Source organism: Nerophis lumbriciformis, linkage group LG20, assembly GCF_033978685.3.
Source record: "Nerophis lumbriciformis linkage group LG20, RoL_Nlum_v2.1, whole genome shotgun sequence".
Taxonomy (NCBI): Eukaryota; Metazoa; Chordata; class Actinopteri; order Syngnathiformes; family Syngnathidae; genus Nerophis; species Nerophis lumbriciformis.
In genome coordinates, this window is record NC_084567.2 from 23,688,491 (window position 1) to 23,715,630 (window position 27,140).

The following is a 27,140-nucleotide window of genomic DNA, read 5'->3' on the forward strand; positions in this document are numbered from 1 at the left end:
TCATATGGAAATGGGGTTTGTACAATGACAATAAATCACCTATTCTATCCTATACTATCCTAATCACATGCCAGGAATTACTGGTACAGTGCACTATTAAAAAAAAACAGGCTTTTAAGGATCCAAATAAATAAACAAATAATTAATTCAATATTGAAATAATCAAATGATTAAATCATTTAAAAAATGTTCTTTTATTAAACAAACTAAATATTCAGATATTTTTACAGCATGTCATTCTTGTAACTACACGCTCATGAGCTAATGCAACAACATTTCGTTCTGATCTGTACTGTAAAGTTCAAATTTGAATGACATTAAAAAGGAAGTCTAAGTCATGTTTACAATTCGTCATCTGTTATCTGTATTACGAAAGTTTGTGAAATGCAACTGTGGCGAAGCAATCGCAATATAGTTATGAGTGTGAGTGTGTGTGCGTCGCCGTACAATTCTGATTTATTTTTTTACTCAGAATCCTTGTTACCACAGTTATTTAAAGTAAATATATTATTTTCACATGATAATTTTTAAATGAATGAATACCTCTTTTCGTCAGGTCAGCTTCGTGTGTGAGTGTGATTGTGCCAAGCTGATTTTGTGCTGTCACAGTCCAAAGACGCTCTCCAGCCTCCACTTGCATTTTGTGAGAGCATCTCCCCTTGAAGCCCTCTGCACACACACTGGAAGACAAGCAGCAGGACAATCCACCTTTTAGTCTGACATATGCACTATTCACAAAAAACATCACGAGTCGTTTGGAATTTGCCTAATTTGTGAAAATTTTCCCTGTAGTGACATCAGCGGATATCTCTATATATGGTAAATTTACCCAAAGAGCTTTGCGCTAGTCCACCACTGTGGCTATAGTCACTAAGCTCCTTGTTTTTCTCTATCTTCTTGTTGTGCTTTGTGATTCACTGGAGCTGGATCTGCTTACCACCCAGCTTCTAAAATGTGTACCCTGTTGTTCATCCTCCATATATTTGGGCTCAAAAAGATAAGGTTCTGGATCATTAATTGTGCCAAAGTAGTCACCATTGTCTCTCACGAAGTCTTCCATGAATAGTGATGGTCTTTTTTCTTAAAGGAAGTAGCCAATGTCGTGATGCGCTGTGTGAAATCAATGCATCCTTGTCTCACATAAAGTCTGTGAATGATACACAAAAATTCCCCAAAAAAGTGCAGTTCCCCATTAAGTTAACGTACCGCTGTACATAAAATACAGCCACGGAGCATTTATGCTAATAGCATGTTGACACTAAGCACATTACAGTGATTCAACGACAAATACCGTATTTTCCGGACTACAAGGTGCACTTAAAATCCTTTTTTCCCCCCTCAAAACTCAACAGTGCGCCTTATAACCCTAATGTACGGAATAATTCTGCTTTTGCTTACCCACCTCGAAGCAATTTTATTTGGTACATGGTGTAATGATAAGTTTGACCAGTACATGGCAGTCAAACATAAGAGATACGTGTAGACCGCAGTATGATGGCAAAATGACTCAAGTAAAAAAACACCAACATTTTATATGTTCCATTGAAAATATAGAACATTAAACACCGGGCTCAAAAATATATCAAAATGTGTTAGTACGACTTTGGTAAGCTATGAAGCCGCATCAATTGATGGATTGTCGGCGCATTAAACATACAAGTATTATTATGGTGTATGTATAAGGTAAGACATATTATCTGGTGTTTTGTTTCGCAAAATTGTGCAAAAGCTACTTTTCTTACCATCTGGTACCTGCTGATCTGTATTTGGGATCTGCATAAATCCTGAAATATTGCGCGCCTCCACCTTTGTAATCCGTGACGACACCGTTGTCGATAAGCTTCTTCTTTTTCTCTATCTTCTTGTTATGGGACATTCATCCCCCGCTGTTGCCATTTCTAATATAAAGTAGTGTAAAGTTCTAACTTATATCTGTCAGTAAACTTGCCATGAAAGCGCTAAAACATACCGGTGTAGTGAGTTTACATAATTCACCCAAGGAACTTTAGTTATTAGAGAGTTCCGGTCGGACGTTTTTTCACGGGACACATTTCCGGCAATGTTGTTGTTTCCGGATGAGGAGATGCTGCTCAGTTATTGATTTAAGTAAAGTCTGAATGTCATTAGTTAGTTCCATCTTTTGACACTTCTTCCACTCCCGTCCTTGCACGCTACCCTGGTAGACGCTGCCGAAGGTGAGCCACGTAAATAAGACCGCTCACAAAACGGCGCATTCGGAAGCGACTGTCAGAAAGCGGCTTGAAGATGATCTGTAAAACATAATCTATGCAACATTTTGACCAAAGAATCACAAAAATCCAAGATGGCGGCGCGCACAGACGCAGCGGCTTACGGCTCTCCATTTCAGTGCTCTTTCTTCCTTCTTTTCTTCATGTTTTTTTTCCTTTTGTGCACCACCTGTACTGCAAACACCCGGTACACCCGCCAGTCACTCTTGGATATCGGTAACTCGCACCAGATATCTGTTTCGAGCGACTTTCACCACGAGCACAACATCCCAGATGACATAGCGAGAGCACAGGGCTCTCCGTGGTTTGTTGTCGGGTCTGGGAGACGGCGCAGACGGAGGAGGGAGAGGAAGCAGAAGCGTGGCCGCAGGTCCAGCGTCTTGCTCAGGCTTAGGAAACAACCCCACAAGCCACCTCTACAGAGCCTGTTCCTCTCTAATGCCAGATCCCTTGTACAGAAGATGGACGACCTAGAGTTACAACTTGCTGGAAACCGCTATGTTCGGGACTGTTGTGCTATGATTATCACCGAAACCTGGCTTCACCCGGAAATACCCGATGCTAGCATGCAGCTAGCCGGACGCACTCTGCTCCGCCGAGACAGAACTAAGGACTCCGGTAAGAGCAGAGGAGGGGGGCTCTGTATCTACGTGCATGAGAACTGGTGCAACAACGGGACAATCACTAAACAGCACTGTTGCCCGGACGTGGAGTACATGTCTGTTAGATGTCGGCCTTTTTTTCTCCCGAGAGAGCTGTCTGTTGTTATCATCACGGCTGTGTATATTCCACAGGACGCCAAAGTAAACACAGCGCTCTCTCTTCTGCTGAACACCGTCAACGAACAGCAGCGGGCCCACCCCGACGGTGTTCATATCATAGCAGGGGATTTTAATAAGGCCAATCTGAAGACTGTACTCCCTAAGTTCTACCAGCACGTGAAGTGTTCTACAAGGGGCAAGAACACCCTGGACCACGTGTATACCAACATAAAGCACGCGTACAGAGCTACACCCCTCCCCCAGCTTGGACAGTCAGACCATCTTTCCCTCCTGCTCTCTCCTACCTACACCCCCATCAGACGCCAGGCCAGGCCTATCACAAAGACTGTTATGACCTGGCCTGACGATGCACTCCCCAAACTTCAGGACTGCTTCCAACACACAGACTGGGACCTCTTCCAACAACAGGAGCTGGAGACAGCCACAGGAACGGTGCTGGACTACATAAAGTTCTGCATCGGGAATGTGACTGTGGAAAAAACCATCCGGGTTTACCCCAACAAGAAACCCTGGATGACCAGCCAGGTCCGCACACTCCTCAGGGCCCGCGACGCAGCCTTCAGGTCAGGGGACAGGGCACTGTACAGTGTTGCTAGAGCCGACCTGAAGAGAGGGATTAAAAAAGCAAAGGCGGACCACAGGAGGTGCATAGAGTCCCATCTGTCCAGCAAAAACTCACGGGAGGTGTGGCGGGGCATTCATGACATCACGAACTTCAGAGGCTGCAATATGACAACTGCGGATCAGAGTGCGACACTGGCAGAGGAGCTTAACTGTTTCTTTGCCCGTTTCGAAACCCCCCAGCGACACTCATCTGCTCCAGCCCTGCCCCCGCCCCCACCGGGCTCCGGCGCCACTCCACTCACTGTACAGGAGCACAGTGTCAGACGAGTGCTCCTGGCTGTGAACCCCAGGAAGGCTACCGGACCAGACGGAGTACCTGGAAAGGTGCTCAGGACGTGCGCCCACCAGCTCGCTCCCCTACTCACCAGGATCTTCAACCTCTCCCTGGCTCAGGCAGTCATCCCATCCTGCCTGAAGTCATCTACAATAATCCCGGTGCCGAAGAAGTCTCCCATCACCAGCCTGAATGATTACCGACCAGTGGCCCTCACTCCGGTAATCATGAAGTGCTTCGAGCGACTTGTTCTCCAGCACATCAAGGACCATATCCCTCCAGACTTCGACCCCCACCAGTTCGCATACCGGGCGAACAGGTCCACAGAGGACGCCATCGCTGTTGCTCTCCACTCTGCTCTGAACCACCTGGAGCAGCAGCAGAGCTACGTCCGGATGCTCTCTGTGGACTATAGCTCTGCCTTCAATACAATAATCCCGGACAGACTCTGCAATAAACTGGACACTCTTGGCCTCCCCCCTCTCACAAACGCCTGGATAAGGGACTTCCTAACGGACCGACCCCAGAATGTGAGACTTGGCCCGCACCTCTCATCCTCCCGCACGCTGAGCATCGGCTCCCCACAGGGCTGTGTGCTGAGCCCCCTCCTCTACTGCCTTTACACCCATGACTGCAGTCCGGCCCACAGTGACAACCTTACCGTCAAGTTCGCCGACGATACCACAGTGGTCGGGCTCATCTCCAGGGGTGACGAGGCTGCCTACAGAGAGGAGGTCCTGAAGCTGACGGCCTGGTCTTCGGAGAACAACCTCGCTCTCAACACCAGCAAGACCAGAGAGATCATCGTCGACTTCAGGAGGAGCAGCACCGACCCTGCCCCCCTCTACATCAACGGCGAGCGTGTAGAGAGGGTCCACACCTTCAGGTACCTTGGAGTCCACATCTCTAATGACTTCTCCTGGACAGTCAACACCACATCAATCATCAAGAAGGCTCAGCAGCGGCTACACTTCCTTAGAGTCCTCGGGAAGTACAACCTGAAGCCTGACCTGCTGCTGACCTTCTACCGCTCGTCCATCGAGAGCCTGCTGACCTACTGTATTACGGTATGGTACGGCAGCTGCACTGCAGCAGACAGGGAGAGGCTGCAAAGAGTGGTCAAGACGGCTCAGAAGATCATCGGCCGCCCTCTCCCCTCTCTGACGGACATCTACACCTCCCGCTGCCTCAACAGAGCCAGTGCCATCATCAAGGACAGCACCCACCCTGGCTCTGACCTGTTCCACCTGCTGCCCTCTGGGAAGCGCTACAGGTGCATTAAAACCAAAACAAACAGGCTAAAGAACAGCTTCTTCCCCAGGGCCATAACCATCCTGAACGGACTGCCCCATTGTCCCTCATAACTGCCTTCTCTTCGGTGCAATAACCCATTCCACCAACCACCCTGTTTTTGTTTTTGTTTTTTTCATGTATATATTCATTTCACACCATATTCATTGCACTTCTACATTTTTTATATTTTTATATATTTGCACATTGTTTTTCTAGCATGCACACATCGCACTGTATGGAATGGCCTCAATCTCGTTACCTTGCGTAATGACAATAAAGCTGATTCTGATTCTCTGATTCATTACATGTTATGTAGACCACAAGTGCTTTCAATTTAGAAAAAAATAATAATAATATGACTCCTTTAATGCGCCCTATAATCCGGTGCGCCTTATATATGAAAAAGATCAAAAATAGGCCATTTATCGGCAGTGCGCCTTATAATTCGGTGTGCCCTATGGTCCGGAAAATACGGTACATTAAAAAAAAAAAAAAAACTACCAAGTACAGTAAAGGGAGTAAGGGAGAGTGGCCGTGTCAGCAACCTGAGGGTTACTGGTTCGATCCCCAGCTTCTACCAACCAAGTCACATCCGTTGTGTCCTTGAGCAAGACACTTCACCCTTACAGTGTGTGAATGTGTGTGCAAATAGTGGTGAAATAGTGTCAAAGTTACCAAATAATATAGGTAACATGACTATGGTGAGATTTTAACATTCGAGATACGATTTTTAAATTGTATTTCCTCAAGAGGATGCATTGGAATGGCCCATAAAAAATATAAAGTCCTTCAGCAGCTCCAGCTTAAAAGTGAATGATGCAAAAAAAAAAAAAAAAAAAAAAAAATGTTTGTTCTATTACTGTAAATTGTATATGTTGAAAAAAGTCAATAAACAATGTTATAAAAACTAACTAATGACACCTTGAGTTTCACGATACCTTCCAAGCAGTTGATAGGTCGTCGGACTTGCAATAGCCAGGTGTGTATTCCGTCCTACCGTCCACTGACATTCAACCGTTTGGAAGTCCTGAGTTTCGCAGGAAAGATCCCGGTCAGCAGGAGGGTCTGGTCACACATTGAAAGATTAGAAAAAAAAACAACAGTATTTTGTTATAGAACAGCACACAACAATCGCCATCTTGACAAATAAGACAAATAAGTTGTACTCACATCCAATGTAAGCACACGCTCCATTATCAGACGTCTTTGTTTCACATTTTACATCGGTGCAACTGGTCGATGATGCTCTGTTCAGGTCGACGGTCAGGGCGTATGCGTGGCTGCCGATCTGGCTAATATTCTGATTAGCGCTGCTGTTTCCACTTAGATAAAGTTTCTCCAGAGATTCACCCGTTGGAAGAACACAACAAAAAGTAGCTCGACTGCCAAGTTGAAACACTTTGTCTCGTGGAAACACCTCTGGCCAATCCAAGGCCTTATGTCCTGCAGGAGTGTAAAAGACAGATAGCATACACTGTACACATGACGACAGACACATTTATCTAAATGTGAATAATCTATTTACCTGTACATTCACTCATGATTTCCCAGAGCCTCAACATCAAAAGTGAAGGACAGGAAATGTGCCTCACGACATGAGTCTACTACAAATACAGTGAAGCTTTTGGCTAGCACGGGGGTCGGCAACGCGCTTTCGAGCCACATGTGGCTCTTTAGCGCCGCCCTAGTGGCTCCCTGGAGCATTTTCAAAAATGTATGAAAATGGAAAAAGATGAGGAAAAATATATATGTTTTGTTTTAACTAGGGATGTCCGATAATATTGGCCTGCCGATATTATCGGCCGCTAAATGCATTAAAATGTAATATCGGAAATGATCGGTATCGTTTTTTTTATCATCGGTATCGTTTTTTTTTAAATGTATTTATTTATTTTAATTTAATTTTTTATTAAATCAACATAAAAACACAATATAAACTTACAATTAGTGCACCAACCCAAACCCTTGGACAATATCGGAATATCGGATATCGGCAAAAAGCCATTATCGGACATCCCTAGTTTTAACCCTTGTGTGGTGTTCAGGTCTGTGGGACCCGTTTTCATTTTTTATTAAAAGAAAAATGATACAATTAATTAATTTTCAAACTGAGACTCCTGACTTTGGCTCATTTTCTGTGAAGAACATATATCAGAATACATATTTAATGACCACACACCATACACCCCCCTACACATTTCTATTACATATAAGATGTCTGGGTCCAGTGGACCTGGGGCTAATAGAAGTGTGGAAATTGATGTTCTGTGTACCACACACACACACACACACACACACACACGTACACATACACATACACATACACATACACATACACATACACATACACATACACCTACACCTACACACACACACACACACACACACACACACACACACACACACACACACACACACACACACACACACACACATACACACACACACACAGCAGGCCTAGACAGGAGGAGGACAGAGTGTATGTACACAGAACATCAGAGGGTCAAATGTGCGAGAAAATGAGAGCAGACAGTGTTGACAAACAATATTGCAACCTTGTGTGGGAACCGCAGGTGCAGAAACACAAAAGAAGAATCCCTGTGTGATGCAGAAACTAGCAGAGAAATTTTCCATGCAACGTTCATATTGTTGTTACTCAGCCAGCGCTTGTGGGTCTGACGGACCCGTTGCATTTTGTGGCTTTTAATGCCTCACAATCAAATACTTTTATGTTAAAATACTGAACAGATGTTTATTGGGATAAGGTTAACATCGTTTCAGTATTTTAACAAAGAAGTGTTTGATTATGAGGCATTAAAAGCCACAAAATGCAACGGGTCCATCAGACCCACAACGCTGGCTGAGTAACAACAATATGAACATTACACAAGGGTTAATATGGTTTTCTGTAGGAGGACGAACATGACACAAACCTTCCTAATTATTAGAAATCCCACTGTTTACATTAAACATGCTTCACTGATGAGAGTATTTGGCGCGCGCCATTTTGTCCTAATTTCGGAAGTCCTTTAAACGCACCGTAGTTTGTTTGCATGTAAAACTTTCCTTGACGCTGCCACAGAAAGATGTGCTCTATGCCACTCCTTCTTTGTCACTATTTGTCCATCCAACGTCTTATGCTGCGTGGGAATCCACAAAGGTAAGCTTTGTTGATGTTATTGACTTGTGTGGAGTGCTAATTAGACATATGTGGTCACTGCATGACTGCAAGCTAATCGATGCTAACATGCTATTTATGCTAGCTACATGTACGTTTGTACATAATGCATCATTATGCCTCGTCTTTTAGGTATATTTGAGGTCATTTTATTTGTAGTTTCCGTTTCCTTTAACTTGGACACACACATCTATACATTTGGCCATTCTAGTCATTTCCAGGAGTTATCACACCCTCTGAAAAGCCTCAGTTTTAGTAATGGTTTCCAATGTTGTAAAAATGTGTAGTATAAATACTACATTTCAACAATTCTGTCAACGAAGATTTGCGTCAGCCTGCAACACATAGTCATTCTGATAGTAGGCTATTATAGCTAATAGAGACACTTACATCATGTGTTGCCTTCATTTTACACTTACAGTATATAAAGCTCTACATTTTTTGCGTCTCCAGACAGACTTTTAAAAAAAATATTTTTGGTCCAATATGGCTCTTTCAACATTTTGGGTTGCCGACCACTGGGCTAGCAGGAGTCATGTCTAGCAATAGTGTCAAGGAAAAGTAAACAGACAAAGACAAGTTGATAAGATAAAAGCATTGTGGTGCCATTGTTGAGTTAGGTGTGTCCAGATACAACTTTTTTACATCCTTTACAGGGAACTCCCTTTTTGGAATTTTGCCTATAATTCCCAATGCCTCTGAGAGAAAAGAACACATTTTTTTTGTTTTATAAGTCAATCTTATAATGGATTTAATGGAAGCTATGGCGTCAGTGTGTCTATTGAGTCTATTCCGCCCTTATAAACCACTAAAAACATATACAAATGGCCAACAATACACGATTCACATTTTGTGACCTGAATACAAACCAAGTATTGGCAATATTGTTATTATAGGCGCTAACATTAAGGACCAAGATTTAGCTAACATTGTGTGCTTATTGGAGGACATTTAGATGTTAATAGGCTTTCGTTTCAGGACTGCTTGTATCGGAGATTTTAGCTGCACACCATTGTCATTTAATACTTTTTTTTGGCTGAAATCCAATATCAGCATCGGATCGAGACACTCCTAGCTGGAACTATTAATACTGCATAAAATACAGTGGTACCTTGGGATACGAGTGCCCCAGCTTATAAGGTTTTTTTGGAATATGAACGGTCTCTCGGCTAATTGTTATGCTTTAAGTTGCAAGCAAAAAATTTGGTTACGAGCCTCCCCACTGCTAAACAGTAAACCTAGTAGGATCCAACCAAAACAACCGGTCTGTCACGGCGCGATCTCGAACCCGCAATTCTCCCACAGCAAGTTCCTCCAGCACTCAGGCTGGCAGTATGCCAGGACACGCCCCTGCACGCGTGGGGCGCTTCACACCCACGCAGCAACAAAGCTGCAGACTATCAGCAATCTGCGCACCTGGAAGTAATCAAGACTGCAGCATAAAGACCAGTGGACCCTTGGAGCCTACGCCGGAACGTCGTTAACTCCTTGCAGTAAGCATTACGTCTCTGGCTTCCCTCCTGTGTACTCGCTCTCTTCTCGTCCTCCTTGTTCCCTCGTCTCATGTCCCTTGTTCTTCCCGCAGTATCAACCCTGTTCGCCCCCTCTTTGCCTCGCCTTTCTGGACTACTGAAAGATTCATCCAACACACACTTACAACATCTCTTGGTAATATTCACATGGTTAATCTTACACATAGTCCTGAACCAAACACTTAGTGTAGCATACACCTCCCACACATTCACCAAAGGTTACAATAAAACTGGTAACCTGATCTTCCTCCTGGTGTCGTCTCCTTCCACCCGTCCTACGTAACAGGGTCTTACTCGCTAGCAACATCTAATAGCTCACATTAGCTTATAGCCAGCAATAGCTTATAACTAGCATTAGCTTATAGCTAAAGATGGCCATAACTAGGTATTTTCCAAGCATGGTGAGGAAAAAAGTGAGTGTGAAGCACAGTGCTGAGAAGAAGTGAATGATATTCATTGAATTTAAGAACGAAATCATTAAAAACATAACCTAGTATGTAGCCAACTTGGCGAATCAGTTCGAGCGTAGCACTGCTAGTCTGTACCATACTGAAGCAGGATGAATCGATAACGCCAGCCAAGAATGTTAAAAGAATATTTAAACGGCAGACATTTATCCATGAAAATATGGAGAAGCTGCTGATGGTATGTTTGATGGAGAAACAGCTGGGAAAAGCTACTGTAGAAGTCCACTCTCTAAGGTAAATTCTGTAAATTAATACATTATTTTTTTTTTTTTAAACTACTGTAGTTGTTTGTACTACAATGTATTGTGTTTTTTCATCCAATGTTTTTATCTAAAAAAATGTTTTGTTTTTTTAATTGTGCTGTTTTGGACCAAGCATGGATTTAACTGATTTCAGTTGATTTCAATGAGCGATGCTGTTTCGCAATACAAGTAATTCCAACTACGAGCTGCATCACAGAACCAACGAAACTCACATCTCGAGATACCACTCTACTCTGCTAGCAGTTTTCAGTTTCTTTAATTCTAAATTTGATCAAAGCTAAAACCAAGCAGTTTTTTGTTTTACATTTTTTTAGTGCGAAAACCAATGTGCTTACTTTGCAGTTAAGTAAACGCAGTCTCAGGATCATTGGCACACTCAGACTCCTCTACCACGATAAGGTGGCAGTTCAGGAGAGGAGTAACAAGGTGGAACGAACCATTTTGCATTTTTGATATGGGATGTAGGTAGTCTTAAACATTCTTAAATTGATACAACCAACTTTATTATTGAACTTCCACGGCTATATCAATTTTATATACATTTTTTATTACCTTTTTTTGATTGTTTTATTTATTTTTATTTAAATGGAAGAAAAAAATCTACAAACATTACAAAAGCCCCCTTCATACCATTACACCGCTCATGAAGATAATACAGTGAATGTGTTTATCGAAGTAATACCAACCAGGAATAGTGCGCTCCTGTTTCCATTGGCTGCTCTGGTTTTTATATCGAGAACTGAGCCGTAGTGTGTGTGTGGCACATTCCAATGCAAAATGGGATGTCCAGTTCCAGTAATGAGTAGATCCAATCTGATCTGGTGAAACGGCCACCTTTTCCTAAACAATTAAGACAAAGAATTTAGTCAACAAATAAATTGCAGGGTGTTTAACAATGTCAACATTTCAAACTTACACGATGTATCTGCTTGTCTGCAATGAACACCTCCAGATCATACGTCAGCTCATCATTTAGTGGCTTGCAAGATGGTTTGTCTTCCCATGTTAGCAGGATGTTCTGGTTTAAAGTTCTAACTGTCATGCTGTCAGGTCCACAGGGAAAAGCACCTGAGGAAAAATGACCAGATGGTATGGAAAGAAAACATCACTCAAAGGGGCTTTTTTGGCGCTGACTTTCCAATGTATTTTAAGCGTTATATCCCGCCCTCTTAAGGCTTCTAGAACGTAAGGACGTAAGTAGGTACGTACGTAACACGTGCACGCGCATTAACATTGGGTGTTATTAGCTAATGATAGCGATTTGGATAGCTAGTCTTAGCTATCATTGAATATATAATCTATCATAACAACAACATAACTGCAAATTGGTAGTTGCTTAGCTTGGACTGTTTTTGTATGTGTGCATGCGGCCCCTGCGCATACGTGTGGACGAGACAGGGTAAGTCAGGGGTCCCCAAACAGTTTGACTCGGTGGCCTCATTGGGTTAAAACAATTTGGCCGGGGTCGAGCTGTATATATTTATATATATATATACATATATATATATATATATACATATATATATACATATATATATATATATACATATATATATATATATATATATACATATATACATATATATATATATATATATATATATATACATACATATATATATATATACATATATATATATATATATACATATATACATATATATATACACATATATATATATATATATATATATATATATATATATATATATATATATATATTAGAGATGCGCGGTTTGCGGGCACAACCGCGGAGTCCGCGGATTATCCGCGAATCGGGCGGATGAAATTTTAAAAAATTAGATTTTATCAGCGGGTCGGGTCGGGTCGGGTCGGGCGATTGAAATTTAAAAAAATTAGATTTTAAATAGATTCAGGCGGGTGGCAGTTAAACCAATTCGGAAATATATATACATAGTTAAATGTTGTTACCCACATACGAAAAACGAGCAGGCACCTGCTGCATATGCCACAACAGAAGAAAAAAAAAAAGAGATGGACACTTTTACGGAGCGGAGAAGGCCCCCGACGGGCCCTTCCCCCGAGAGGGCCCCACCGGGAGCCGTAGCTGAGGCGATCCGCGAGAAGGGCCCGACGCACGTCCAGGGTCACCACCGCACCGACACCCCGCCTCGTCCGCCTTCGCTGCGGCCGGCGTCACGCGCAGCAGGTAAGCAGCTTACCTGCCCGCCACCCCCGTGGCCGGGGGCTCGTAACAGGGGTCACTTCGCGCGCTCCGCCCGCGCAGCTTACCTGCCCGCCACCCCTGTTGCCGGGGGCGCGTAACAGGGGTCACTCCGCGCGCAGTGCGCTCACGAAAGGGGTGGGGCTCACCCTGGTTGATATAGACAGCAGCTAGGACGGTGGCCATGGAAGTTGGAACCCGCTAAGGAGTGTGTAACAACCCACCTGCCGAATCAACTAGCCCTGAAAATGGATGGCGCTGGAGCGTCGGGCCCATATACCCGGCCGTCGCCGGCAGCGAGACGCGCTTGGAGGTGCGCTCAGCGCGGCTCCCATATGATTGCGCACTGGTGTGCGTCTGGGTCGTGACAGCGTGGCACGCGAATGCTGCATTGGATCAGTCTCTTTTCTTTAACAGGCAAAAGCTTTATAACCTCACTAATGCCTTGCATCGTCTATATTAGATATATAACAACGGGCGGGTGCGGGCGGATGCGGTTCTGATCAAATGTTAGATCGGATGGATTGCGGATGGTTGACGACTTTCTGATGCGGTTGCGGATGAAATAATTGCCTATCCGCGCATCTCTAATATATATATATATATATATATATATATATATATATATATATATATATATATATATATATTAGGGCTGCAAATCTTTGGGTGTCCCACGATTCGATTCAATATCGATTCTTGGGGTCACGGTTCGATTATAAATCGATTTTTCGATTCAAGGCGATTCTCGATTCAAAAACGATATTTTTCCGATTCAAAACAATTCTCTATTCATTCAATACATAGGATTCCAGCAGGATCCACCCCAGTCTGCTGACATACAAGAAGAGTAGTAGATTTTTGTAAAACGCTTTTATAATTGCAAAGGACAATGTTTTATCAACTGATTGCAATAATGTAAATTTTTTTTAACTATTAAATGAACCAAAAATATGACTTATTTTATCATTGTGAAAATATTGGACACAGTGTGTTGTCAAGCTTATGAGATGTGATGCAAGTGTAAGCCACTGTGACACTATTGTTCTTTTTTTTTCTCTCTTTTTTTTTTTATAAATGTCTAATGATAATGTCAATGAGGGATTTTTAATCACTGCTATGTTGAAATTGTTACTAATATTGATACTGTTGTTGATAATATTAATTCTTGTTTCACTACTTTTGGATTGTTCTGTGTCGTGTTTGTGTCTCCTCTCAATTGCTCTGTTTATTGCAGTTCTGAGTGTTGCTGGGTCGGGTTTGGTTTTGGAATTGGATTGCATTGTTATGGTATTGCTGTGTATTATTTCTCTCCCACGGCGTGGCGCAGTGGGAGAGTGGCCGTGCGCAACCCAAGGGTCCCTGGTTCAATCCCCACCTAGTACCAACCTCGTCATGTCCGTTGTGTCCTGAGCAAGACACTTCACCCTTGCTCCTGATGGGTGCTGGTTAGCGCCTTGCATGGCAGCTCCCTCCATCAGTGTGTGAATGTGTGTGTGAATGGGTAAATGTGGAAGTAGTGTCAAAGCGCTTTGAGTACCTTGAAGGTAGAAAAGCGCTATACAAGTACAACCCATTTATTTATTTATTATTTTGTTGGATTGATTAATAAAAATAAAATAAAATAATTAAAAAAATATTGATTTTTGAAAAATGAGAATTGATACTGAATCGTACAACGTGAGAATCGCGATTTGAATTATAATAAATTTTTTCCCACACCCCTATTATATATATTCCTTGCGCACTAATTGACTGAAAGAGCACGCACTTTTCCGATGATGTCACGTTATCGATGGGAAAATGCATTTTTAGACGATATGATTTGCCTGAGCGGCTCGGAGACACCGAGAGTAACAAGCAGTAAAAAAATGGATTAGAAAGTTGTTGTTTTTTTAAACTTGGGACTTCCCGCGGGACGGATTTTAGACGCTGGCGGGCCATGATGTGCCACATGCTATGTCTCTAAATCTATTGCCAAACATAGCTCCAACACTAAGGGGCGATTTTTATTAATTGCAGCTTGTTTATTAGCAATATGAGGAAGAGAATGGAACATGTTAATAGCTAGTGTTGTCCCGATACCAATATTTTGGTACTGAACTCTTTGATGATATTACGGACCGTAGATGGTGAAATCCCTAAATTCCTTGCAATAGCTGGTTGAGAAAGGTTTTTCTTAAACTGTTCAACAATTTGCTCACGCATTTGTTGACAAAGTGGTGACCCTCGCCCCATCTTTGTTTGTGAATGACTGAGCATTTCATGGAATCTACTTTTATACCCAATCATGGCACCCACCTGTTCCCAATTTGCCTGTTCACCTGTGGGATGTTCCAAATAAGTGTTTGATGAGCATTCCTCAACTTTATCAGTATTCATTGCCACCTTTCCCAACTTCTTTGTCACGTGTTGCTGGCATCAAATTCTAAAGTTAATGATTGCTTTCCAAAAAAAATGTTTATCAGTTTGAACATCAAATATGTTGTCTTTGTAGCATATTCAACTTAATATGGGTTGAAAATTATTTGTAAATCATTGTATTCCATTTATATTTACATCTAACACAATTTCCTAACTCATATGGAAACGGGGTTTGTAATTTAGTCTGCTGACAAATATGCAGTAACATATTGTGTCATTTTTCCATTCTATTATTTTGTCAAAATTATTAAGGGTAGAAAATGTGGTAGAAAATGTATTATTAATCTACTTGTTCATTTACTGTTAATATCTGCTTACATGTTCTATCTACACTTCTGTTCAAATGTAATAATCATTTATTCTTCTGTTGTTTGGATGCTTTACATTAGTTTTAGATGATACCACACATTTGGGTATCGATCCGATACCAAGTCGGACGGGTAAGTTTCAGAGGCGGTATAGTACCAAATATGATTCATTAGTATCGCGGTAGTATACTAATACCGGTATACCATGTATTTACACTTCGGGATAATCGAAAAGTAATGTAACCAAATATGTTGTGTTTCTCTAATTTTGAGTTTGAGGAGCTCAAAGTAAAGCCTTTGCTCCTCCACATCGAGAGGAGCCAGATGAGGTGGTTCGGGCATCTGGTCAGGATGCCACCCGAATGCCTCCCTAGGGAGGTGTTTCGGGCATGTCCGACGGGTAGGAGGCCACAGGGAAGACCCAGGACAAGTTGGGAAGACTTTGTCTCCCGGCTGGCATGGGAACGCCTCGGGATCCCCCGGGAGGAGCTGGACGAAGTGGCTGTGGTGAGGGAAGTTTGGGCTTCACTGCTTAGGCTGCTGCCCCCGCGACCCGACCTCGGATAAGCGGAAGAAGATGGATGGATGGATGTATAGAAGATGATAATTACACGGGAGCTGTATAGTTAATTTGTGAAAAAGGGTTAGTTGTAAATAAGAGTCACTTTTCCCCACTCCTTTTTGGATATGAAAACCTATAATCTGACTGTATATAGTTATCATTCTTTAGGTGTTTTCATTATGAAGTATTTGTTTCCTTTTTCTTTACATTAATTTACATGTCCAAAAGTTAAAGTTAAAGTTTAAGTACCAATGATTGTCACACATACACTAGGTGTGGTGAAATTTGTCCTCTGCATTTGACCCATCCCCTTGTTCAGCCCTTGGGAGGTGAGGGGAGCAGTCTGGGAATCATTTTTGGTGATTTAACCCCCAATTCCAACCCTTGATGCTGAGTGCCAAGCAGGGAGGTAATGGGTCCCATTTTTTTATAGACTTTGGTATGACTCGGCCGGGGTTTGAACTCACAACCTACCGATCTCAGGGCGGACACTAACCACAAGGCCACTGAGTAGGTTAATAAACTACTACTACTACTACTACTACTATCGATGTAATTTATTCATTTTAGTGTATGATTTTATTTTTATTTTTTCCAATTTAAGCAATTTACTATATTTTTTCTTTTGTTTTATTAATTATTTACTCAATTTAAATGTGTATATTATGCAGGGACCACCATGTTGAAGCAAAGTGAATCACAAACTAGCAAAGTGTGAATACAATGTCGTCTTTACACACAATTGTGAGTCGAAAGGTCGTACTACAGACATTGAGGAGTTCTGCGAGGGAAAACCTCAGTGGGAAAAACACTTCCTCCATGATGAAGGGTATTTCCGAGAAGGAGCATTTGCAACCACAGCTGTATACCACTTTTAATTTACAGAGTGGGATTGCAAAGTGTTAATGCTTTCATTTTCTTTGGCTGAAGATTTCTGGCTCCTTAACTAATGCGTTGTAAAGAAGAAGGGAAGCGTAATGACTAATGTCAGGAAATGGTCAAAAAGCCACAGTGGAGTGCTATGAAGATGTGAACGAGGGTGTGGATGCTTGAATCATGTTCTCTGTCCAAGTTTGTCTACTTTCATGTTATAATGCCTGAATTAGCAGGTGGTACAAAAGTGCTGTGGCGTGGATGACTGTGAGATTCAGAGATTCAAATTGCAACATAGGTCAGCCATTGTGTCTGTGCTAGTGTATACTATTCTGTTCGCGAATCTGCTGGGTATATCAATTATTAATTATCAATTAACCTACTCAGTGGCCTAGTGGTTAGAGTGTTCGCCCTGAGATCGGTAGGTTGTGAGTTCAAATCCCGGCCGAGTCATACCAAAGACTATAAAAATGGGACCCGTTAGCTCCCTGCTTGACACTCAGCATCAAGGGTCGGAATTGGGGGTTAAATCACCAAAAATGATTCCCGGGCGCGGCACCACTGCAGCCCACTGCTCCCCTCACCTCCCAGGGGGTGAACAAGGGGATGGGTTAAATGCAGAGGACACATTTCACCACACCTAGTGTGTGTGTGACAATCATTGGTACTTTAACTAACTTATGACAAAATGCAACTGGTAAATGTTGGAGTTTGCTGCAGCGTATTGGCTAACCCTTCTGACGGTATATTGATCCTCCTTTAATTATTTGACGAGGGCTGAGCGACTTGCAATTCCCTGCCAAAAAGCTTGGGGCCAGAGTTTGACTGTGGTTGACGAGCTTCTTAGCTTTGGCTATTTAACTTCTTAACAGTCATTCTTTTCTTCTTAGCTTTTGTTATTTAGCATCTTATCTTTGACTATTTAGCTTCTAAGCGTATGCTCTTTAGTTTCTTAGCTTTCGCTATTCAAGATGCGTTCATTTAACTGGAAAGTTGGATGTCGGAACTGGGAATGACGTCACATCCGAGCTATGAGCGTTCCAGTTACAAAGTCAAAAATCAAGATGGCCCCATCAACGAAAGCTATTCTTGGTCCAAAAATACATCCTATACGGCTGAAAGTTCGACAAAATCTAGTCAGAAATGCTAACAATGGCTATTACAGGAGACTTCACTTTTGTTTATACTGTAATATTGTACATGTTAATTGGGATTTGTTATATATTGTATATATTATATAAAAATATAATACAATATTATATAATAATATATCAATATATATTATATACTGTATATATATGTAAATATTACCGGTACATATATGTTATATTTTATATTGCTACTATGGTACATTTTTAGTCTATATCTGCATTATCCTTTCTATCCTTACCCTTTGCATTCTTTGAAACTGAGCTACTGTGTGGAACAATTTCCCTTGTGGATCAATAAAGATTGTCTAAGTTGGGGGTCAGCAACCCACGACTCTTGAGCCGCATGCGGCTCTTTAGTGCCGCTCTAGTGGCTCCCTGAAGCATTTTTAAAAAGTGATTGGAAATGGAAAAAGATGCGGGGAAATTAATTGTTTTGTTTTAGTATGTTTTTTGTTTGAGGACAAACATGACACCAACCTTCCCAATTGTTAGAAAGCCCACTGTTTAATATGTTTGTGTGTATGCTTCACTGATGAGAGTATTTGGTGAAAATCGCTTTGTCCTATTAATTTCGGCGGTTCTTGGACAACATAGTGTGGACTGTGACGCAACAGTTTGTTTACATGTAAAATCTTCCACTCCTTCTTTGTCTCATTTTGTCCACCAATCTTTTTATGCTCTGTGCTTTGTTAATGTTATTGACTTGTTGGAGTGCTAATCAGGCATATTTGGTCAGTGCATGACTGCAAGCTAATCAATGCTAACATGCTATTTAGGCTGGCTGTTTGTACATATTGCATCATTATGCCTCACTTGTAGGTAGATTTGAGCTCATTTAATATCCTTTACTTTTATGCTCTTTGTATTTGGTTTAGTTTTGCATGTCTCATGACACATTATCTGTATGTAATATTGGCTGCATTTCAGATTGTTTGTGTTCCATGTTGTTCCAGACCACAGCAAATATTACCTAGCTTGCCAAAGATTGTAATACATCTATTAAAAGAAGACAGCCTGCCGTTTCCTTCAACTTGGACACAAACATCTATACCTTTGGCCATTAAAAGCCAATCATTTCCAGGAATTGTCTCACCTTCTGAGTAGCCTCTGATTTACTAATGGTTTCTAATGTTGTAAAAATGTGTAGAATAAATATTACATTTCAAAATTTCTGTCAACGAAGATTTGCTTCAGCCTGCGACACCTAGTCATTTTGATAGTAGGCTATTATAGATAATATAGACACTTACGTCATGTGTTGCCTACATTGTAAGACTTATATACGGATTTAAATTCTTTTGCGGCTCCAGACAGATTTGTTTTTGGTCTAATATGGCTCTTTCAACGTTTTGGGTTGCCGATTCCAGGTCTAAGTCTAAATTTACACTCAGAGTAGTCATCTTTGAAAGCCAACTTGGGGATGATGAGGACTCTCAGCTATTTTTAAAACACGAGTACAGTTTCCAACAACAGATACAATATAAAACGATGCTAGATTTTACAAAGAAAATGTCACTTAAAAGATTGTACAATTCTCCATATCAACTCGGAACAACAGAATAAACTTAAACAAAAAATACTGGCAGTGGTTTCAATTTCCAGATTGCTGATTTGCTCATTTTGCTGTCAATCAAAAGGGGATTCAGCCAGGCCAGCTGAGGCCAAGCCCACTTTCCGTATACTTCCAGAGACGCTCAGCATCCGATGAGCACCAAGCATTTATCCAAGGACTGTCTAGTTTGGCTGTAGTGGAACAACCCACTCTATGCTCCCCAACAGACGTTGATGGATGCTCTGTTACGATTGCGTGGCATTGTGATGCCGGAGGTCGTCTTTTCAAGATGCAGAGGGATGTCAGGAAGCGGCTTGCAGGTGAGAATAAATGATTTATTCTGATTGCAGAACAAAATGCTGCGCGGTGCACCACGGCACGGAAAACAAGAGGGTAGCAAAGATGCTAATATCAAAAAATTTAAACTATGAGAGAAACCAAGAGCGTAACTTGTTGCGTAGGAGCAAACAAGACCAACAGACCGAGTGAGGCCAGCGCGTAAACTAAATAGCCCTCTGATTAGTGCCCGGGCAACAGGTGCGCGTCCGGAACACTAACCAGAGGCAGGTGACTATAATCTGCCGTCATGGCAACAGAAACAAACTCAAGAGGTGCTGAAAACACAAGTGACTTGAAAACAAAAACAAAAATATGATCCGGGCAGCGGATCATAACAGTACCCCCCCCTTAAGGGACAGATTCCAGATGTCCCCTGGCAAAACTAAATCCCCCCCCGACTATAACAAAGTTCAAGAGTCAAGGGAGGGTGGAGGGAGGATTTGGCGGAGGGTCGCCAGGCCACGTGTCCCCGAATCCACCGGGGACGAGTCAGGTGGCGGCGGCGAATGGAACGCCGCTGCCGGAGGCGAGGCGGGCGACCACGGAAAGGCCACATTCGTGGCTGCTGAGAAGGTGGGCGTGAGTGGCGCCAGAAGTTCAGCAGCCGGAGAGTTCTGCGACTACGTCTCGGGTGTCGCTGCTGTTTGCGCCACTGGCGTCCATACACAAACCTCCGAGAGCGCTGCTTGCGCAGCCAGACCACTCGAGGTCGCTGAGACGACGATGAGGGCGAGAGAGCAGACGTCGCCGAGGAAGCAGGAGGAATCGTCGTCGCCGTGGAAGCAGGAGGAGTCGTCGTCGTCGCCGTGGAAGCAGGAGGAGTAGTCGTCGCCGTGGAAACAGGAAGCGTCGTCGCCGTGGAAACAGGAAGCGTCGTCGCCGTGGAAACAGGAAGCGTCGTCGCCGTGGAAACAGGAAGCGACGTCGCCGTGGAAACAGGAAGCGACGTCGCCGTGAAAACAGGAAGCGACGTCGCCGTGAAAACAGGAAGCGATGTCTCTGTCGGCGTGGGCGGAGCCAGAGGCGGAGCAGGCGGCTCGTCAGTCGGCGTGGGCGGAGCCAGAGGCGGAGCAGGCGGCTCGTCTGCCGGCGTGGGCGGAGCCAGAGGCGGAGCAGGCGGCTCGTCTGCCGGCGTGGGCGGAGCCAGAGGCGGAGCAGGCGGCTCGTCTGCCGGCGTGGGCGGAGCAGGCGGAGCAGGCGGCTCGTCTGCCGGCGTGGGCGGAGCAGGCGGCTCGTCTGCCGGCGTGGGCGGAGCAGGCGGCTTGTCTGCCGGCGTGGGCGGAGCAGGCGTCCGGGCTGTCGTTGCCGTGGGAGCAGGTGCTGGTGTGGGAACCAGACTTGGAGCAGGTGCTGGTGTGGGAACCAGATTTGGAGCAGGTGCTGGTGTGGGAACCAGACTTGGAGCAGGTGCTGGTGTGGGAACAAGACTTGGAGCAGGTGCTGGTGTGGGAACCAGACTTGGAGCAGGTGCTGGGCGTGACTTTGGCGGAGGTGGCCTGGCCGGGGGTTGCGGCTTAGCACGCCGAAGGACTGGTGGTGGCAGCCGGGCAGGAGGTTGCGGCTTAGCATGCCGAAAAACCGGTGGTGGCGGCCGGGCAGGGGGTTGCGGCTTAGCATGCCGGAGGACTGGTGGCGGAGGCCGGCATGGAGGTTTGGGCTTGGCTGGGCGCAGCTGTGCCCGCCCACTAGCAAAGCACCCAGTACTAGCCCCCCCCTCAAGAAGTGGATCCCAGACGCGTCTTGTGCAGTCTGGAACAGTCTTTAGGGGTGGGAGGGAGGAGGTGAGGAGGGGGGTAGGCTCCTCCCCTTTTGATTGTCCAAATTCTCTATTCTGCTCTTCAATAGCATGCGGAGTGTCCTTTGCCGCTTGGGATTGTTCCTCAAGTCTTAGTTCGATCAGTACCTTCCGGTACCACTCATCCACCCAAGCAGGACTGTACTTCTCGTGGGGTGTCTCGGAAGATGACTGGGCTGGAACAGGAAGTGGAGAAGGCAGAGCAGCACGTGGCACAGCAGACAGAGGAGTGGGTGGAGCTTGAGCCTTAGGGGGTGGGGCCAAAGTAATTGGGGGCTGAGCTTGAAAGTCAGAAGGTGAGTGGGACTGACTAGACCTAGAATTAAAAAAAATGTCCTGATAATGCTTAATTTTAGAATTAAAGTCATTTGTAAATGGCTGACAGAAAGAATTAACAGAATGCAAAAAAATGTCTTTTTCTATGACGTCATCAAAAGTGGACGGGGGCATGTCCTCAGGGGGCGACAACGGAATGACGTCATAGCTGCAACCCCAGTGATTGACAGGCCAGTCGGAGGAATCTTTGAAAATATGGTCATTATAATTACCAACTATTTGAGGAGAATTCTGGGCTGCTTGTAGTTGGCTGTGCTCCGGAGGGAAAAGTTGTGGGATAGGTGCGTCTTTGCCGCGAGCCGAAGTCTTCTTGGCTGACTCCCGCTTTCGCTGACGCGTTCGGGCTGGCTGTGAGCGGACATCCCCGGGCCAGATGGAGTCGATTTGGGCCAACGAACCGTCAGGCCCCCACAAAAGGTCTTCGCGCTCCAAAGGGGAATACTGGAGAGTCTCTTTCTCCATCGCCTTTAAGACCAGCCACGTCCCGTAGCCGGAATCCTCCACGCCCTCTTCGAAAAGACTGTTTGCTGTTGGTCTTCTGTTACGATTGCGTGGCATTGTGATGCCGGAGGTCGTCTTTTCAAGATGCAGAGGGATGTCAGGAAGCGGCTTGCAGGTGAGAATAAATGATTTATTCTGATTGCAGAACAAAATGCTGCGCGGTGCACCATGGCACGGAAAACAAGAGGGTAGCAAAGATGCTAATATCAAAAAATTTAAACTATGAGAGAAACCAAGAGCGTAACTTGTTGCGTAGGAGCAAACAAAACCAACAGACCGAGTGAGGCCAGCGCGTAAACTAAATAGCCCTCTGATTAGTGCCCGGGCAACAGGTGCGCGTCCGGAACACTAACCAGAGGCAGGTGACTATAATCTGCCGTCATGGCAACAGAAACAAACTCAAGAGGTGCTGAAAACACAAGTGACTTGAAAACAAAAACAAAAATATGATCCGGGCAGCGGATCATAACATGCTCAACTTTAACACTGTTTAATGCACTGTGACGCTACCACAATGAATGAGAAGAAATTTCGTCAGCTGTCGCGAAACAAAAGTTCAACGTATTCGAGCAGATACACTATATATTTTTGGTATTTGGCCACCCATCCAAATGATCAGAATCAGGTGTCCTAATCACTTGGCCCGGCCACAGGTGTCTACAAACATTTGTGAAAGAATGGGCCGCTCTCAGGAGCTCAGTGATTTCCAGCGTGGAACTGTCATGGGATGCCACCTGTGCAAAAAAAAACAGTCGTGAAATTTCCTCGCTCCTAAATATTCCAAAGTCAACTGTCGACTTTATTATAAGAAAATGGAAGAGTTTGGGAACAACAGCAAATCAGCCACGAAGTGTTAGGTCACGTAAACTGACAGACAGGGGTCAGCGGACGCTGAAGTGCATAGTGCCAAGAGGTCGCAGACTTTCTGCACAGTCAGTTGCTACAGAGCTCCAAACTTCATGTGACCTTCCAATTAGCCCATGTACAGTACGCAGAGAGCTTAATGGAATGGGTTTTCATGGCCGACAGCTGCATCTAAGCCATACATCACCAAGTCCAATGCGAAGCGTCGGGCGCAGTGGTGTAAAGCACGTCGCCACAGGACTCTAGAGCAGTGGAGATGCATTGTCTGGAGTGATGAATCAGGCTTTTCCATCTGGCAATCTGATGGACAAGTCTGGGTTTGGAGGTTGCCAGGAGAACGGTACATTTCTGACTGTATTGTGCCGAGTGTGAAATTTGGTGGAGGAGGAATTATGGTGTGGGGCTGTTTTTTAGGAGTTGGGCTTCGCCCCTCAGTTCCAGTAAAAGGAACTTTGAATGCTCCAGGATACCAAAACATTTTGGACAATTCCATGCTCCCAACCTTGTGGGAAGAGTTTGGAGCGGGCCCCTTCCGCTTCCAACATGACTGCACCAGTGCACAAAGCAAGGACCATAAAGACATGGATGACAGAGTCCGGTGTGGATGAACTTTACTGGCCTACACAGAGCCCTGACCTGAACCCGATAGAACACCTTTGGGATGAATTAGAACGGAGACTGAGAGCTAGGCCTTCTCGACCAACATCAGTGTGTGGCCTCACCAATGTGCTTTTGGAAGAATGGTCGAACATTCCTATAAAAAAAACTCCGCAACCTTGTGGACAGCCTTCTCTGAAGAGTTGAAGCTGTAATAGGTGCAAAAGGTGGACCGACATCCTATTGAACCCAACGGGTTAGGAATGGGATGGCACTTCAAGTTCATATGTGAGTCAAGGCAGGTGGCCAAATACTTTTGGCTATATAGTGTATTTAGTCAATGAAATGTAAACACACAAGTACACATTTGACAATATTTTTTGACATTTAGGTGGGATCTGAGCTTTCCTTGCAGTCTTAGAGCAATAACCACTGATATAAACAAATGTAATTACGTATGTCTAATCTGTGCCTGCACTGACTACGACAGTGTTTTTCAACCTTTTTTGAGACAAGGTACATTTTTTGCGTTGAAAAAATCCGGAGGCACACCACCAGCAGAAATTATTAAAAAACTAAACTCAATTCACAGTAAAAAGTCGCTGTCGCAATTGTTGGATATGACTTTAAACCATAACCAACCTCGCATCACTATAGGTCTTGTCTCAAAGTAGGTGTACTGTCACCACCTGTCACATCACGACGTGACTTATTTTGAGTTTTTTGCTATTTTCCTGTGTATAGTGCTTTAGTTCTTGTCTTGCGCTCCTATTTTGGTGTCTTTTTCTCTTTTTTTTGGTATTTTCCTGTAGCAGTTTCATGTCTTCCTTTGAGCGATATTTCCCACATCTACTTTGTTAGGGCTTCACGGTGGCAGAGGGGTTAGTGCATCTGCCTCACAATACGAAGGTCCTGAGTAGTCTTGGGTTCAATCCCGGGCTCGGGATCTTTCTGTGTGGAGTTTGCATGTTCTCCCCGTGACTGCGTGGGTTCCCTCCGGGTACTCCGGCTTCCTCCCACTTCCAAAGACATGCACCTGGGGATAAGTTGATTGGCAACACTAAAATTGGCCCTAGTGTGTGAATGTGAGTGTGAATGTTGTCTGTATATCTGTGTTGGCCCTGCGATGAGGTGGCGACTTGTCCAGGGTGTACCCCGCCTTCCGCCCGATTGTAGCTGAGATAGGCTCCAGCACCCCCCGCGACCCCAAAGGGAATAAGCGGTAGAAAATGGATGGATGGATGGATACTTTGTTTTAGCAATCAAGAATATTTCCGTTGTTTTTATCCTTCTTTGCGGAGACATTGTTGATTGTCATGTAATGTGCGGGTGTACATTGTGGACGCCGTCTTTGCTCCACAGTAAGTCTTTGCTGTCGTCCAGCATTCTGTTTATGTTTATTTTGTAGCCAGTTCAGTTTTAGTTTCGTTCTGCATAGCCTTCCTTAAGCTTTGATGCTTTTTTTTAGGAGCACTCACCTTTTGTTTATTTGTGGTTTAAGCATTAGATACCTTTTTACCTGCACACTGCCTTCCGCTGTTTCCGACATCTACAAAGCAATTAGCTACCTGCTGCCACCTACTGATATGGAAGAGTATTACACGGTTACACTGCCGAGCTCTAGACAGCACCGACACTCAACAACAACACATAATTTGCAGACTAAAATTACTGGTTTGCAAAAAACATTTTTAATCCAAATAGGGGATATTTGCTCATCTCCTACGGCACACCAGACTGTATCTCACAGTACACTAGTGTGCCGCGGCACAGTGGTTGAAAAAAACTGGACTACTGTATCATTTATAATGCACTTGGATACATTCCCACTGTGCAGTTATTCACTAGGACATGATAAAGAATATAGTCATCTCTAAACTCTTTGTTATATTATGTTGACTTCTTAATTTAACAAAAAGTCTTTTATAATTATTTGGTGAGCATTGAGCTCGTTTTACTCACCGTCTTCTTTTGAATTTCCATCTTGTGCGCTGTTGCAGAAGAGTGAGGCAAGTATCATCCATGCGATCATCATAATCCTCCACAAACCAAGAGTGCCTGACCAAAATTTTGGGAGAACAACGTCTAGTCACGTGTTCAGTGTGTTGATCAGTCCATGTCTTAAGCACCTGCCTTTAAAAATAAGTTTGGACATCATTTACAAGACAACATTGTTCAGAAGACACTAGAAGTCAATACAAAAGTGAATATTAAGGACAGGAAAGAAAAGCCCTGTAAGGTAGAATGTCCACTTGGTCAAGCAGAGAATCATGCACACAAGTTTGCTCGCTGACTGACCTCCTAATGATTGTGAAATCCTCAGAGACTGGAATGCAGGAAATGTGGAAAGTACTTTCTGGTAAGTGTGTGAGTCATTCTGACTGAATACCATCTACTTTAATGCTTGGAAATGATTCTCTGTCAACTGGACAACATGCTGCTAAGAAACATATACCAAAAAATTGTTTTTTTACTTCTAGACTTCAATTGCAAGTGTTTTAGAAGTGTTAAATGTGACTTTTCAGATTGAAAAAATGCAATAAAAATAAAAAGGACATGTAAAAAACTAACTTTAAATAAAGTTTATACATGAATTTGCATTGAATTAAGGAAAATAGTATTTGATGACAACAACACACGTGATTTAGTACTTGGTGTACTGTGGAAAATAATCTTGGCAAACACAGACATCACATCTTGGTGATGTACTTGTAGTTGTAATAGTGTATCTGTAGTTGTAATACTTACTATAGTGTACTTGTAGTACTCATAATATTGTACTTGTAGTTTCTTGCAGTGGTACTTAAGAGTTTTGATACTTGTAATAGGTATATTTGTAGTTTCCTGTAAATGTAATACTTATAGTGTACTTGAAGTTTTTTGTAGTAGTGTATTTGTAGTTTCTTGCAGTTATAGTTAGGGATGTCCGATAATGGCTTTTTGCCGATATCCGATATTCCGATATTGTCCAACTCTTTAATTACCGATACC

The 27,140-nt window shown here is 43.6% G+C and overlaps 1 protein-coding gene across 8 annotated transcripts in view; it reads right to left on the minus strand.

Moving 5' to 3' along the window:
- The window catches only part of LOC133619531 (leukemia inhibitory factor receptor-like), a 91,550-nt gene extending 65,126 nt beyond the window's left edge, over positions 1 to 26,424 (minus strand). For 7 of the 8 annotated variants that reach the window (XR_009817432.1, XM_061980604.2, XM_061980603.1 and 4 more), the window contains exons 1-6: positions 26,112 to 26,424; positions 11,579 to 11,730; positions 11,349 to 11,502; positions 6,393 to 6,665; positions 6,161 to 6,287; positions 544 to 680 (exon numbers count right to left, since the gene is read on the minus strand). Coding sequence is in view for 7 of the 8 variants with exons in the window: in XM_061980604.2 (XP_061836588.1) it covers positions 544 to 680; positions 6,161 to 6,287; positions 6,393 to 6,665; positions 11,349 to 11,502; positions 11,579 to 11,730; positions 26,112 to 26,184 (916 nt within the window). In the remaining variant the exon portion in view is untranslated. Of the gene's footprint in view, positions 1 to 543; positions 681 to 6,160; positions 6,288 to 6,392; positions 6,666 to 6,747; positions 6,976 to 11,348; positions 11,503 to 11,578; positions 11,731 to 26,111 lie in introns of those variants that run through there. The other variant, XM_061980607.2, reaches the window with a different exon arrangement.
- Between the last annotated feature and the right edge of the window lie 716 nt (positions 26,425 to 27,140).